The sequence below is a fragment of the Taudactylus pleione genome, unplaced genomic scaffold (assembly GCF_031769625.1).
Source record: "Taudactylus pleione unplaced genomic scaffold, aTauple2 ptg001343l, whole genome shotgun sequence".
Classification (NCBI taxonomy): Eukaryota; Metazoa; Chordata; class Amphibia; order Anura; family Myobatrachidae; genus Taudactylus; species Taudactylus pleione.
Genome location: NW_028285743.1, coordinates 174,579 through 192,278, shown reverse-complemented (window position 1 = coordinate 192,278; position 17,700 = coordinate 174,579). Strand labels below are relative to the sequence as shown.

The window sequence follows — 17,700 nt, the reverse complement described above, 5'->3', positions numbered from 1 at the left end:
GATTACTGTCAGAGGAGCAAAACATGGCATGCAGATTACTGTCAGAGGAGCAAAACATGGCATGCAGATTACAGTCAGAGGAGCAAAACATGGCATGCAGATTACTGTCAGAGGAACAAAACATGGCATGCAGATTACTGTCAGAGGAGCAAAACATGGCATGCAGATTACTGTCAGAGGAGCAAAACATGGCATGCAGATTACTGTCAGAGGAGCAAAACATGGCATGCAGATTACTGTCAGAGGAGCAAAACATGGCATGCAGATTACAGTCAGCAAATGGAGAGAACAGAAAAACAATAAGGGACAGGGGAAGGCACAGCTGGGAGCGACAAAAGGTTGGATGACATTAAAAATACAGAGAAAATACAGGAACACTAACAGCTCTGTAACACGCAGGAAAACAAAGAGTAAAATTCCAGAGACACCGTCAGGTAAACAGCCCGAACCAACCAGCGCTGTCACTCCTCATAGATCAACATCTATCTACCGCCAGACAGCTTTACAGGATTCGCTTGTTCACGTCACCCTGCAAGGTTTACACAACACACAGATTTATAGCTTCTCTCTTCCTTGCTCACTTTCTGTGTTATTCACCAAAGTCTTAATATATCCAGAGACTGTGCAGCCACATCATTCATCCTGGGAATAACACACCTACTCTGTGAATACAAATGCATCCCACACAAACAGCAGAATAGGAGGCCTTACTGATCATACAGCCTGATGCCAGGTACATAGGAGGCCTTACTGATCATACAGCCTGATGCCAGGTACATAGGAGGCCTTACTGATCATACAGCCTGATGCCGGGTACATAGGAGGCCTTGCTGATCATACAGCCTGATGCCAGGTACATAGGAGGCCTTACTGATCATACAGCCTGATGCCAGGTACATAGGAGGCCTTACTGATCATACAGCCTGATACTGGGTACATAGGAGGCATTACTGATTATACAGCCTGATGCCGGGTACATAGGAGGCATTACTGATCATACAGCCTGATACTGGGTACATAGGAGGCCTTACTGATCATACAGCTTGATACTGGGTACATAGGAGGCCTTACTGATCATACAGCCTGATGCCAGGTACATAGGAGGCCTTACTGATCATACAGCCTGATACTGGGTACATAGGAGGCCTTACTGATCATACAACCTGATACTGGGTACATAGGAGGCCTTACTGATCATACAGCCTGATACTGGGTACATAGGAGGCCTTACTGATCATACAGCCTGATGCCGGGTACATAGGAGGCATTACTGATCATACACAAAGAGTTAATTCCGAGCTGAGCCACCCTGCGACTCAGAGACAATGTGAATACACGGACTTGCACAGATGCACTAGTTTTGCTTTAAAGTCACAGAGGAAAGTTCAAGAGACAAAAGACAAAAAAAATGGTTTCGCAGACAAAGCATTATAATGTGTGTCATTTCGCCTTAAGGTAGCTTTACCCTTGCTTGTACCAACACGAATGGTTCTCGTTTCCAGAGCTGTCAGCGACGGTTCCACAGTAAATAAATGCAATAATTTACAGGATTTCTGTTTTGTGCAAATGGATTATACAGATTTAATCCCCTGCAGAATATTAAAAGGACATTTGAGTAGCCAGAAACAAAAAGTGGGGACAGTAGTTTATAGTTTTCTGGCACTTTCATCTGATTATACCAGGAGCAAAATCTGTAGAAATGTCAAATACACATAGATAGGGGCGTACAGTGCGCAGCTTGGTACGGCGATTATTTCCAGCCATCCAGACCCCATCTATCATGTGTGTAATAGGTCATCACATTATACTGTTATGGAATTGCTGAAAAGTGATAAATACACATAACTTAGCAATATCGCCCTTTACGTTCATCCAATTCTTCCACAATCCATTCTGAGATGTAAAATCTTACAGGATAAAAGTGGCGCACTGAAGGGTATCAGGCGTTGGCGCCCGGGTCCCATAATACCTCTGTGTCCGTGTTTCCAACTTAAAAGTCAACGCATTAAAATTATATTGTACACTTTAAATGTGTGTCTACATAAAAATTGTAACCTGTCTGCCGGCTGTGCGAGTCGCCGCCCGCCACCATCTGCCAGGGTGTGCGAGTCGCCGCCCGCCACCATCTGCCAGGGTGTGCGAGTCGCCGCCCGCCACTCTCTGCAGGGTGTGCGAGTAGCCGCCTGCCACCATCTGCCAGGGTGTGCGAGTTGCCGCTCGCCACCATCTGCCAGGGTGTGCGAGTTGCCGCTCGCCACCATCTGCCAGGGTGTGCGAGTTGCCGCTCGCCACCATCTGCCAGGGTGTGCGAGTTGCCGCCCGCCACCATCTGCCAGGGTGTGCGAGTTGCCGGCCGCCACTCTCTGCAGGGTGTGTGAGTTGCCGCCCGCCAATGTCTGCCGGGTGTGCGAGTTGCCGCCCGCCACCATCTGCCAGGGTGTGCGAGTCGCCGCCTGCCACTCTCTGCAGGGTGTGCGAGTTGCCGCCCGCCAATGTCTGCAGGGTGTGTGAGTTGCCATACGCCAATGTCTGCTACGTATACGAGACAAACCATCAGCTATCCCGTTAACATGACTGACAGTGCGGGAATGTATACATTTCTATTACCGAAGGAAACGAGACAATACAGGGCATAGGAAAATAAGGAAACAACTGAAGTTATACAGCATAAGTGCTGACATTATAATATGCGGCAATTTATAACCTAGAACCCGTCCTTTAATCCAACTCCCCGAGTCAATATAGCAAATTACTTACAGGCCGCTCCTGACCCGATGGAGCATGGATAAAGAAAGCTGCTTTATGACCTGTTACAGGGTCCGTATTAAGGCTGGAAATTACATTTTAGGTTTACCCCAGCGGGTGAGAAACCTTCATATTCACATGAGAGCGACTCACTTTGGAAAGCTAAATAAGCAGAAAATGGCATATGTAAAAAAAAAAAAAAAAAAATTCCAAAAATCACAACACTCAATCTTCCACCTGAGCCATATACAGCAGGCGCTGTGACCAGTGATTTGTATACGCAGACGCTGTGTATATTTGTCTAAATCAGTGAATGCGCTTCTGTCAGCTCGGGAAAAATAAAATATGTAAAAAGGAGAAAAAAAAAATTAGTGAAAACGCCAGAACGGACTTTTGATGGGGACAGATGTTTTTTGGGACAAAGTATTTACTATTCGATAATTTTTTATTTTTTTTTAAAGTGTGTATGTGGGGCGGGGCGGGGCGGGGGGGGTGAAATCTAAAAATGGAAAGTTTGAGTCAAATTAAGAGTGAGCCATAAAATTGCTCTCTGAGTTTTGGCAACAATATAGACTCTGTATTCTGTGGATGTAACGAAATGTGGCGAAATCACGGCCCGGGCTGCTCTTATATAAAAGGCGCGGGCCTATAAAACTAAATTCTCCATTTAACAGGCTTCCTTTTCTGATAAAAACCACAGCAGATGTGCAATTGGAGAGCAATTATATAATTGGGAGTTGTGTCTCTTGGTACTTTATATATGGTCAGATTGTGGTATCTTAGCTCGCTTGTTATTCAGCCGCGATTTCCTTCGTCTTTTTACCATAACCCCCCCCCCGACCTCCACCCTATGTAGCTCCAACAGTGTTTAGTTTATTTTTTTGTTTAGTGGAATATGACCACTTCTGATATTCGGTCTCTTTATGAGGCTGTAGAACTCTGGGGTTTTACCGTCTCCTGCGTCCGTCGCATTAAAAGCGCAGATTCGTTCTCCCCGCTATCAGCAGCCAAGAGATTATTTCACTTATTAGAAGAGGGAGGGGAATTTCCTGAAAGTCAAGGACTCTAGAAGAAAAAGGCCAAAAGACCCTACACCAGCAAGATCTGTTATATCACAGACAAAAGACCCCCGGGGAGCTTTAGGACCACTCCCGCAATCATAGCACTTGTCAGGTTTTGACGACTAAGAACGAAAAAAAAAAGGGAAAAAATAAAAAATAAAAAGATGGAATTCTAGCGGAATTGTTTTTGGCAGAGGCAGAATTTATTTTACCACCGCTGGTTATAAAGTCTACATTTCTCGAGAACGGCTTTTCTCGCCCACAGCAAGGGATACACTGGAACGAACGCAGCGCCGGCCCTTTAAGCAACAGAAACTGGCTGATGTTTATCGAGCAACCGACTGCGCGATCTGTCGGAGGATATTCCTCCATGTGCCACTCAAATTATTTGGCTGCACAGAGGACGTACCCTGACGAAATAAAGATTAACCCCTTCTGCTTTAGAGGAGGGAAAAAAATAAAAACCGGATGCACCAGTGTCTAGAGCCACAAAGTGTCTGCCTGGCAAGGGAAAGCAACATTCATTATGGCGTAATGAGTAATTTGCCTACACCTGCAATCCCTTAAAAATTATACAGAACCGTACAAGATTAACAGCGGGGAATTAATTTAATTTTCTCCAACAGCTGCAAGATCTCACACAAAAAAAGTACACAGCATTTCCATTACAGCGTTTTAGGGGATGGTTCCAGCAAATATCCAAGTTCACGTTTCTAACATAACATTTATTTCCAGTTTAACACTTTTTCATTCATATTAGGTGCTACTAATTTTTACGGTGTTGCTTTTGGCGCCACCTTCCACTCCACAAGCGAGTTGTAAGGAACGCGTTTGAACTCTCACTTGGTTTGGGTGGCTCTCCGCCATGTTTAATATCCACATATGAAACTTGTACCACTTTATTTTTCAATTTTTTTGCTCTTTGAAATAATTTATGCTTTACCTAGATATTTTATACACTTCTCAGAAGAAACCCGTGTCTCACCCCTGATTTACAGCGCTAAAATAACACGGATAACTTTCAGGTTTTACTCGAAGGTTGAAGAAATAAAAAGGTCCGTCCAGGTACAACTGCGTCGGCTCAGATTATAAATGGGGTATTTTCTATCTGATACACTGAATCACCCGGTGCCCCATATCGTTCTTATTAAAAATAAGGCAGGGTCATTTCATTTTAGTACTTTGCTGAAAATGCAGAATATATTGTTCTTTATTTGGAAAGTTTCAGAGAAGGAAACATTATACATACATACATACACTAAGTTCATATTCCGGATGTCTATAGTATGCAGGATTCTCGATGCTTTCCAGATAAGGGGTTTTTGGACAATTTGGAGCAGATTACCCAAAATTAATAATAAATTGAGGAAGCAGCAGAAATTTGCGCTAACTAGTGCCTCGGGGCCAGTCGCGGTCTTACCCGGGCTATAGTCGCGTTGAATTGCATCTCCCGGGTTAGATGCTGGGCACGATGGTCAACTGAACTGCTCCGGGCCCAGGAGGAGCTACACGCCCGTGGTGCTGTATCCGACCCCTATAAGCAACTAAAAAGACTTTTTACGACAGGATCACAAAGGTCATCTGCCCCCCCCCCCCCCTCCCCAACCCAAACTAGGCACAACCTTATATTATGTATAGACAATGGAACTAAATGTTTATTTGCTTGTACATCTCTCCTCTCACAAAATACAATTTATAGCTGGTCCTCTACCAAAACTACTGTGGAGCCAAAACCTTCAATTCAGTTGCAGCGTGACTATTTTTATTTGCATCCATTTTTCAAAAACCTATTTTGTGCTCTTGGGAAAGAAATGGACTTTTCCCATGAATCAGGTTCCTGTAAGTGCACTATTTATTTGCTGAAGGTTAATTGCCACTCAGACACCCTCCACAGTTAACGCGGCTGAACCGCACTTTTACCCTTTCCGGGGAGCTGCAAGGAGATTACTTAGAAGTAAACATTTTTTTTTTATGCCAGAGAAACGCGTGGCTGCGCTCCGCCTCTCAAATGATCTCCTTAATAAAACAAAGTCGCACATTCACTGCCCTTTAATAGGTGTTTAATAAGATTTTTTTTTTTTCGTCCTGTGACTTAAGGGTTTCATTTTCAAACAAATTACAGAGAATTTGCCAATGAATGGCGCGATCAGAGCTAAAACCACTCAGCAAAACGGTCACTTAGTTTATATTTATATACAAAGATGGTACATGTGTCTAATGGTGGGTACACACTGGGCGATTAAAGTGGACGACTGAACGATAACGATATAGTTATCGTTCAGTCGTCCACTTTATCGTCCATTTTTAACACAAAAACGATGAACGTTAACGACGCGCGTTCCCGCGGGTCGTTCGACATCATCGTTCATCGGGTTAACATGCAGGCCAACCTGACGATGTCGTCAGGTTGCTGCATGTTATGGAATGGGGGAGTGAGCCCGGCGCTGAACGATATCGTTAATGATATCGTTCAGTGGGTGTGCTCAATGTCATGAACGCCATTGAGCACACCCTGCCGGGGACACACTACACGACATCGCTCATGGAGCATATAGTCTAGTGTATACGCACCATAACACTTAAATATTTTCCAGTGCTACAAATTTGACTTCATATCACTAATAACCGCCGTCAGCACATTACTACACTGATGTAATAACCGACGTCAGCACATTACTACACTGATGTAATAACCGCCCTCAGCACGTTACTACACTGATGTAATAACCGCCCTCAGCACATTACTACACTGATGTAATAACCGCCCTCAGCACGTTACTACACTGATGTAATAACCGCCCTCAGCACATTACTACACTGATGTAATAACCGCCCTCAGCACATTACTACACTGATGTAATAACCGCCCTCAGCACGTTACTACACTGATGTAATAACCGCCCTCAGCACATTACTACACTGATGTAATAACCGCCCTCAGCACATTACTACACTGATGTAATAACCGCCCTCAGCACGTTACTACACTGATGTAATAACCGCCCTCAGCACATTACTACACTGATGTAATAACCGCCCTCAGCACATTACTACACTGATGTAATAACCGCCCTCAGCACATTACTACACTGATGTAATAACCGCCCTCAGCACATTACTACACTGATGTAATAACCGACGTCAGCACATTACTACACTGATGTAATAACCGACGTCAGCACATTACTACACTGATGTAATAACCGCCCTCAGCACGTTACTACACTGATGTAATAACCGCCCTCAGCACGTTACTACACTGATGTAATAACCGCGCTCAGCACGTTACTACACTGATGTAATAACCGCCCTCAGCACATTACTACACTGATGTAATAACCGCCCTCAGCACATTACTACACTGATGTAATAACCGCCCTCAGCACGTTACTACACTGATGTAATAACCGCCCTCAGCACATTACTACACTGATGTAATAACCGCCCTCAGCACGTTACTACACTGATGTAATAACCGCCTTCAGCACATTACTACACTGATGTAATAACCGCCCTCAGCACATTACTACACTGATGTAATAACCGCCCTCAGCACGTTACTACACTGATGTAATAACCGCCCTCAGCACATTACTACACTGATGTAATAACCGCCCTCAGCACATTACTACACTGATGTAATAACCGCCCTCAGCACGTTACTACACTGATGTAATAACCGCCCTCAGCACATTACTACACTGATGTAATAACCGCCCTCAGCACGTTACTACACTGATGTAATAACCGCCCTCAGCACATTACTACACTGATGTAATAACCGCCCTCAGCACATTACTACACTGATGTAATAACCGCCCTCAGCACATTACTACACTGATGTAATAACCGCCCTCAGCACATTACTACACTGATGTAATAACCGCCCTCAGCACATTACTACACTGATGTAATAACCGACGTCAGCACATTACTACACTGATGTAATAACCGCCCTCAGCACGTTACTACACTGATGTAATAACCGCCCTCAGCACGTTACTACACTGATGTAATAACCGCCCTCAGCACGTTACTACACTGATGTAATAACCGCCCTCAGCACATTACTACACTGATGTAATAACCGCCCTCAGCACGTTACTACACTGATGTAATAACCGCCCTCAGCACGTTACTACACTGATGTAATAACCGCCCTCAGCACGTTACTACACTGATGTAATAACCGCCCTCAGCACGTTACTACACTGATGTAATAACCGCCCTCAGCACGTTACTACACTGATGTAATAACCGCCCTCAGCACATTACTACACTGATGTAATAACCGCCCTCAGCACATTACTACACTGATGTAATAACCGACGTCAGCACATTACTACACTGATGTAATAACCGCCCTCAGCACATTACTACACTGATGTAATAACCGACGTCAGCACATTACTACACTGATGTAATAACCGCCCTCAGCACATTACTACACTGATGTAATAACCGCCCTCAGCACATTACTACACTGATGTAATAACCGCCGTGCCGATCACGCCCAATGAGGTCGGGTTTAGCCGCGTATAACGGCTACACCCAACCAAAGTGCCATTTGGGCGCCGGAAGCTGATCTGGTGGCTACAAACAATTGAATTTCGCCCTTTGTATCCATTAGTTAACTAGCATAACGGGCCCGTCATTCGACAAGTCAATGGGCCTGTCTCCCACCTGCCCCTGCACTTTATCGCAGCCCCTTTCTTTCTCTGCCTTCCATAGTGGAAGATGTCAGCAAGGAGCACGGCAGAGGACGGACAGACCTTCCACGACTATTAAATAGATATGAAATGACGCAATTTTATTTCTTCCACAGAAGCAGGATTGAATATGTTACCACATGATCTATACGCGAGCAGATCCATTACACCTATGGGCAAATTACCACATAAACAATAAGAGCAAAATTTGCTTAGTATTAGTGCACCAGGGGAGGCAGCCATTTTGTGAGCAGAATCAATACTCACAATAGTGCAGCTTATCCACCGACTGGGGAACTAGGGATGTGACTATGACGCTGTGTGGATAGACAATTGATGTATAGAATGAAGTACAAATGGTGTCAACCATCCGCCCTACGCTCACTTTCTGAGAGATTGTGTGGGAACAATAGTTGTGTTGTTTCAATGACATCGCTATTCCCTATTTCTGGTGCGTTCAAGCTGTTACTGAACACTACAAGCGGCTGAAATGAGAGGAAATAGCTAATATATCATTAGTGACCAAAAATAAAAAACAATTTACCTCAAGAGTGAATCTGGGGGACACTGTACAATGAGAGACCAGGCCTGCGCTTCTCGCTCAGTACAGCAAACCCCATTCTCTGTCCTTAAACAGGAATTCCCACTAATTAAACATAGAGGAGCATTTACTCCTTTTAAAAATGGAGTTGCCAGAAGCATGTTCTGTAGACATATAAGCTGACAGCACTAACACCACCTCGCACAGGAGTAAAAGGTTTTGTGACCAAGAAATGAAAGCATCTGGACATAATACAAACAAGCATTGCATGGTGTCCAGCATAGATGTAAAATCTACCCCCATGGACTTACACTGCAGGAACAGAGACGGCAACAGGCGGCTTTGCAGCTTATGCACCCAATAAATGATAATTAGGTCACAGGCGCTGATTGCAGAGTGGAAGAAGCAATGCAAATCTAAAATGATGATAATGTGTATCACACAGAAGCCCCACGGTGATCAGCTGGCCGCCCAGGATTATTACACTGATGGTTCTAGGTCAGTGGATACGTTTACAGGCCACGTCTTGCTCTCCAAATGAGCTTACAATCTAATTTTTGGTGGCCATTGCCAAAAGCGTTCCACTGGAAACGAACAGAAGGGTCAGCCATGGGCTCGTAACTGCGCAAAGTGTTATTGCTGCCAGCGCCTAAATACCAAGCCCCTCGTTTTACTATAGTATAGGCGTCTCAGAGGTACCTCACCTAACACAGCCCTGCAGCCAAAATCCAATCAGCGCGGGAATATTCCCCAATACCAGAGCGAGGAATAGGCGTCGAGAGGAGGACATGTAATATACATGAGGAGCTGCAGGCCACAGCTTACATAAATTATAGATCAGATCTACAACTATTAGGGGCCTAGCCGTCAATTCAGGACAAAGGCACTTACCTTCTGTACACTGCAAGATGGCGATAAGCAGGAACAACCAATGGGTTTGCATTATGCTGCCAGGAGCCACCATTATTGATCCCTCGTAACGATTTCTTTGTATTCCTTAATGAATCCAGTCAAACACAAACTTCACTGAGGAGAGCGGGAGACATTATTCATCTTCATACCTGAAAAGAAGTCAAAACAATAGTTACTCAATGGCATGAAAATAAGAAAGTAAGGAGGGGTTTGCAGGGCCATTACATTTTATGAAGTGCGGCAGCCATTTTGTAGGGTGAACCAATATATTCAACCTGTAAACTCGTTAGCAGGAAAGCGACACAGCTATGCAGCGCACGGAGATGGCAGCCATTTTGCATGCTTAGCTGAAGCAGCCTACACATTCAATGGGGATTTGTGACTTCATGGATGTGACATGGGTTCAAACAGGTATTTTAATACATATACATATATTTATATATATATATATATCCCAGCACTCGTACACTGTTTGTGTAACAGCGTCAGCCCTTACAGGTCAGCTGAACTGCTCTTCCTGTCCTCAGACAAGTACACTTGAATTAATAATGGTTACACTTTAAGCGACCTGGTAAGTGTCTTGAGTCAGAGTACAAAAATGTTAATATTCGGCAAAACAGGATATTCCAGCCCCGGCGTAATGCTACAGTCACACATTATGCTGCTTTCTCAGACAATAGCCAGAATAATGGTTAAATAGCCTCTAAATGCTTTAATATAATTCCATACGTTCCAAAGACGCTTCAAAACAGGTCAAAGTGAAGCTATTTACTAACATTTCAGACGGTAGCACGGTACGACACAAGGGATGGGGGACTAAAAGTCAGAACAAAATGGAGTAACAAATGGCCTAAACACACACTTAAAACAAGTGATTTATAAGGGCATTCTATCATCATTAACACTTTTATAACATCCAACAAAACAATTAAGGTTTGGTATAAAGCCAGGCAAATACTGTATAATAAACATAACACTACTATAATATGGGCACTGACGGATCAGTTGTACTGGAGCCTGTATACCTTAGGCAAATACGCAGAATGGCAGTTTCCAGCAATGACAGTACACGGCAATATACAGAGATTAGGAAGCCCAGATAAATTCTAAATCTCAGTATAAAGCAAAGTTGCCCAGGATTTGCGCGCTACATGCAAAAACATAAATGCGCCATGACATGGTTGCATGGGTGCTAATTCGCACCTCTTATCGGGATTTCCTCTTTACTGATCAAGTGCCTATCTGCAAGTAAAAATGACCTACACTGCGGGAAATAATGAATGTAGTAAATTCCATCATCAAAGTACCCAGATGAAAACCGGACATTGCAATAATGCACATTCATAGTTAAGTCTTTTCACCAGAAAGATCTCATCAGGAGAATCCTCCGTGAGTAAAAGGACTATGAAAGATCCTATAATGCTGACGGTGAAAAAGCCGGGTAATGCATCGCCGCTTTGCACCAGCATTTCTCTTAGGCCGACCAACAAGTTACTGGAAGTCATCTCTCAGTACCTGACAGCTCTCTCTGTAACCGTCCTGCCTGTAATGTAGGAAAGCATTTCCAGCCCCACTGAAAATAGAATATTCACATGTACTAAATGATACACATATAAAGTTCCAGATATGTCTCAGTCTGTTTATAGATCAAACAACCCAGACAGATATCAGTAATCTTAGAAGAGTCTCCAGTTATAGCCTTAAAAGTTTTGGGGGCTGAACCAATTGTACTGAGAATTCAGAGTAAGGGATTAATTCAATTACACGCTGTAACGGCGAGGAGATGTTGTCAAAGGCCCCACTACTCCTCGTTTATTTTATGTACTAAAAACTGGCGAGCTCGGCGGTAGCGTAAAGTGCAGCATATAGCCGCACTTACCTGCGGATGTGAGTAAGTTGCGTCTAACTTAAATCAACCCCTTTTAATTCACCAGGAACAAGTGATATCGCTGAGGCATTAGGCACAGAGGGCTGGGTGTACTAAAGGGAAAAATGTGGTAAAACCATATTTTCCACATGTACAAAGTGCAAATTGCATTCCGATGCTTTGTCCCAGTGGGTAACGCCATCTTCAGGTGGCGTTATCCAATAGAAGCCTATGGGTTTCTTTTCGGGATGCTCCCCCTGAGAGGGATCCAGTCGGACCTGTACCATCTTATCGGGAGAGCTGTCCGTGAGATTTTCATTGCATTTGTAGGTACATTCAGCGATCGTACATTCAGCGATGCTTAGTACATCCTGCCCAGAGCGACTCGATACGCTGCACAACCATAAATATCAGTGTGTGCGTTTCTCACTGTTTTGGATATCGCTAGTGAATTCATAGGTGGGGATCCAATTCCTTACTATGTTCTGACTCAGTGGGCGGAATTCAATTGTTTCCAGCCCCCATCGCGCCCGACGTTGCTATTCAATTGTTGCTCCTGTCGGGCGCGATCAGCTGCCAGCGCCCCAGAGAGGTGCGAGCTGAAATCGGTGAAAATTGACCTGTTTGGTCGCCCAAACGCCACTTTTCCCGATCGCGCCCAGCACTTTGGTCGGGGTTAGCCGATTTACGCGGCTAAACCCTACCACTTTGGGCGCGATCAGCGCGAAAAGCTGGAACAATTGAATAGCGGCCCGCGATCTCCCGTCACTTTAGACGGGAGATCTGGTCCGCGAAAACAATTGAATTTCGCCCATTGATGTTACCATTTTCCAGCAATTTCAGAAACTAGACTTAAATGGCCAAATGCAAGGTCAGTGGTCTCCAGTGAGTTCATTAAAATAGGTTCAGGAGACAAAAAGGCCGACTGAGAATTCAACCCAGTCATTAACTGGAAACAACCAAACATTTGGTTCAGCACATAAAATGGCCGCCACACCACAGCGTGCACAAAGGGGTCCCTTTCACCAGAGAACTGACCAGAAGAGAGCAAAAGTGCTTTGGCCACATAAACACAAACGTTTTATGTACATATATAAAAAGGTATGTAGCGAAAATAAATAAAAATACTAAAAAATTGGAACAATCCAGGCTCAGGTGATGAGTAGATTAAGAGGAATAGGACGACATGAAGAAAACATTTGGGGGATGTGTAGACAGCTTTTATACAGACTGACACAGACAATATAATTAAAAGCAGATTTCTATGTAAAAAAAAAAAAAAAAGAGCGGTGAAAATCTAAAGAGGAACCATTGAAAACATGATAAAGCAAAGCACATATGTTCCATGTTAGCAGTCTAGGAGGACACATTTATATACGTCTCACTCCACTATACACATTAACACCTTCTACGTACACCGCTCACACGGGTACAATCAATATTCACTTATGGGGCCCATCTATTGATTCAGCTGCCGCGGCCCTCTGTGTCTCACTGCAAGGCAAACAAAACAGGACAGGCGTCCGAAACATCACCCAGTCATTCATTCCTCATGAAGTGGATCCAGCACCTGACCCATACTACTAAAATAAATATAAACATACATACATAGCAAGTATAGATAAGTACCATACCATAAAGTTGGGAGGGGTTTTTTTTTAGTTTGTTTTCTACATAATTGAATACAATAATGAATTATTAATGTGCCCTGGGTTCTCCTTGTCCCGACAGGTTACATATTTCCACTGACCTATAACAAAGCTAAATAAACGTCTCTCGCTTTTACATGTTATTCTCACGCAGTAAATTCCGCCCAAGAATTAAAGGCAAAGAAATCTCATAGCTTCAGTGGAGAAGTCGCCCGTTCCGGGAGTGACGGATCTCAGGTTCTCCCTGATCTATAGCTATTAATTAACTTAAAATCCACAGAACGAAACCCCTTCCTGGGGATAAAACAACAACCGGTCGCCATTCTCACGTGTGCGCTGGCATAACTTAGTGATAAGTGGCCGCTGCTGTACTTCCCGCTCCTGCCTTTAAACTGCATTATTTTAATGTAGAATTTATTAATGATTTATGCCTTCTCTGGATCACGTATTGGTGATCGGGCACTAATAAGACATCTCCAGAAGGCAGTCTGAGGGAGAAGGAAATGGGAGAGATTGTGTAAGTCAATTACAACGGTTATATCTTAGTGCCCTGCTGAGAATCATGTTAAATATGCTAAAATCTTTGGACACCACAGGCAGACTGCGAGGCATTCTGCAACTGCATCTAGAAGACGTTTCTTATGTGTAACACAGACAGATCCTTCCTAAACCTTCCAAATATCCCACACTTTACAGACAGTGGAGACATCTGGAACAAAAAAAAAAAATGTAAATAAATAAAACATATATTTAAAAAACCAACGACATGAATATTATATGCAGACGCACGGCCTGCCTGCCAGCACCAGGGATACAGGTAGTACCGTGGGGGAATACACGTTTCAGCTGTGGTGATAACATGTTACCGGAACCTTATTTACCTACAGGAGGTTACTGACCATTTTGCATTTTTGGGGAATTAGTTTGAAGATGAAGCAGACGCACAAAAGCGGCGCTGATCAGACGGCCCTTCTGCTGGGGAAATAGACATGGTTTATATCCGTGTGCAACACAAACACTAGCGTTACCTTTTTCTTTATAACATACTGATGATTTTCAGCATTTTCCAAGATGAAACAAGAAGGAGGAGATATGAATGCCCAGGCATTAGACTAATCCTGTTTTCAGATAAAGCACCAGCGCTCACAATCTCGTTAGTGTTAGCCTGACGTGCGAATGACTCCATACTTGTAGCCAATGTTGCACAAGACATTTAAGAACTTTCAAGTCTTTAACAGTTTGGATGTATGAATTTCATTTTAAGAATTTTACACCACAATCTTCAGCATTCATTTTTTTTATATCCCTAACATCACTACTCTGTGCTGCTGTGAGGTGCGCTCCTTCCACTATATAACTCTCAGTCTGTCTTCCTGCTGCCTCCATTCCCCTCCTCACATCATGTCACTGCCCCTGTCACATGCAGCCCTGTCCTCACTAACACATCACTCATCTCCTGATATACTCTGTGCTGCTGGGGACTCTGCTCCTCCCAATATATAACTCTCAGTCTGTGACTTCCTGCTGCCTCCATTCCCCTCCTCACATCATGTCACTGCCCCTGTCACATGCAGCCCTGTCCTCACTAACACATCACTCATCTCCTGATATACTCTGTGCTGCTGGGGACTCTGCTCCTCCCAATATATAACTCTCAGTCTGTGACTTCCTGCTGCCTCCATTCCCCTCCTCACATCATGTCACTGCCCCTGTCACATGCAGCTCTGTCCTCACTACATCACTCATCTCCTGATATACTCTGTGCTGCTGGGGACCCTGCTCCTCCCACTATATAACTCTCAGTCTGTGACTTCCTGCTGCCTCCATTCCCCTCCTCACATCATGTCACTGCCCCTGTCACATGCAGCCCTGTCCTCACTAACACATCACTCATCTCCTGATATACTCTGTGCTGCTGGGGACCCTGCTCCTCCCAATATATAACTCAGTCTGTGACTTCCTGCTGCCCCCATTCCCCTCCTCACATCATGTCACTGCCCCTGTCATACACAGCCCTGTCCTCTCAACTGTTTAAACTCAGGCAGGACTGTCCCAGATTGAGAGCTCTATCCCGCTACCCCAATCATGGGGGAAATTGGTCGGTATCTAAGCGTCGCTTCTGCAGTGGCGAATATGTGCAGCTACACCAATGAATGGATATTTGGGCAGCAGCCGAGAGCTTGAAAGGAGCCAAGCACGCTCCTGAGGAAACGCCCAACACAGTCACAGTAACGTTCCCATTTCTGGATCTGAGGAATACAATCACCGTTCCCTGGCTCCCACAAGATAAGTAGACTTCTCCAAAAAATACTCTGCACTGCCATAAGCGCTCTCATTCTACCTAAGGTTCTAGTTCAACCCATTTCGAAAACGGAAGTCCACTGGCCGAGCATTGGATGGACCAGTCACAAGAACATGCTCAGACCCCGCCCCCGACGCACGTTCCTCGGACACGGGGCTGGAGACGGCTCCTCCCGGCATCTCCCTGTAAAACCCACTTTGGGAAATTTTGAACTATCTGCAGCTTGTTATGAACAGAAAGTGAGTTTAACGTTAACATCTGTGAGATCATAGTCTAATTACCGCCAAGTGAAATCTGAAACGAAATCAATGGGCGCATAAGATGCAATCTCCACTGAGTTTGGCTCAGCACACTAAATCCTTGACTCATAAATCAATGTTACAAGCCATTCAGCGGATCAATAGTCAGATTCCCACTTGCTCTATACATACAGCCACTAAATGAAATAATAATGACTTAAGATGTGTCATACTGGGTTATCAATATCAACAAGGAGTAAGAAAGGAGACTGGAAACACTGCGGATTGCAGGGAGCGGGATAATGGCCGGCCATGGGTTACAACGCAATCGCACGCAGAGGGAAAGGATCGACAATATACAGAAAATACATATACAGGAGCATTGCATATAGGAAAAGCAATGAGGACGGAGCGGTGGGAAGTCTCCAGCTGTTTCCAATAGATCTCTCCTTTCAGCTATTACTCCCCTCGTGTTGCTCAATACACCAAGGCACGTTGATAATACGTACAGATTGTCCGATCTATTCGTGAGAAGCCCAGGAGAGACGTTCTCAGCCCTCACCTTGCTCCTCTTCCCTATGGCTGATTATACAGGAACGTAGGATGTCACGCAGGACTGATTAGACGACACGCAGCGTCCCAGTGTTCCGTGTCACTCACAACAAGCAAGGCCAGAGCGCTGCGGGGTCCGGGAACGGCGTCTGTCAATTGTGGGAGGGGGGGCTGAAACTTAAGTTAAACCAGCAAAAGCTACCAGCCATGGTCGGGGCGGTTTTATTGGAGATACAGACAGCAAATGAGGTGGTTACAGAAAACTAGCCGATGAGGACACAGCGACATTAACCGCGCGCAAGGAAAGGATATGGCAGGATATTTGTAAGTAGGGCTCAAACCGATCTGAGTAAGGTCACGGTTATAGAGGGGGTGCGAAAGGTTTACAGCAATTTGGGGTTTATGGGTTTTCACCACATATATTTTCCCCCCTTGGAGCATATGTAACCAGGCGTTATTTATTAACTACACTGCAAACAGAGATTTATGACAGCAACACTAAAAGTTGCAAAACACTGTGGCTGTATTGTAGGTTTACGTATAAATAACAATCTTTTCACTGTATTTCATAACAGATATAAAAATGTACACAGGTATATAAAAGAACAAACCAAATACAGCTGAAACACACTGAGGGCCGCACTGTACTAGTGCCTGAGCCTTGATGCTAACGATTGTTCTGCCCGTGTGACAGGTCACCTGTGTGAGTGATTATTTAGCAATTGTGCATCACCCCATTTGGGGAATTGGGGAAACAGCTGCAATGCATTGTGGCCAGAGGGGGGGTGGCAGCGGTTTTGTAGGTGAAGCCATCCCAATAGCCGTCCATCGTGTGCATTACCCACTTACACCAGCTCTGCAAGGGTAGCAGTGAACGACAGACACCCCATAACTTTCCCGGAATAGGACCCGCAAACTGGGGCAGCTGGCAGATAGGATTTGCAGTGTACTCCCCAGGCTCTATGTTCCGGGCACATCGCCCAGCAAGGAACCGCTACCACCCAGCACATCGCATTCCCCCGCCACAATGCGCAAAGTCTCCTACCGCCCGGTCACCCTTAATGTGTCCTTGTTGCCATGGACACGGGTGCTGGATATGACGCCGATGCAGACGTCATGTGTT

General features: G+C 44.6%; 1 protein-coding gene across 24 annotated transcripts in view; it reads right to left on the bottom strand.

Moving 5' to 3' along the window:
• The window catches only part of ADGRL2 (adhesion G protein-coupled receptor L2), a 179,679-nt gene that overhangs the window by 138,534 nt on the left and 23,445 nt on the right, over nucleotides 1-17,700 (bottom strand). For all 24 annotated transcript variants that reach the window (XM_088463328.1, XM_088463331.1, XM_088463332.1 and 21 more), the window contains exon 2: nucleotides 9,948-10,117. In XM_088463328.1, the coding sequence (XP_088319454.1) occupies nucleotides 9,948-10,020 (73 nt within the window). In that variant the 5' untranslated portion in view covers nucleotides 10,021-10,117. The remainder of the gene's footprint in view (nucleotides 1-9,947; nucleotides 10,118-17,700) is intronic.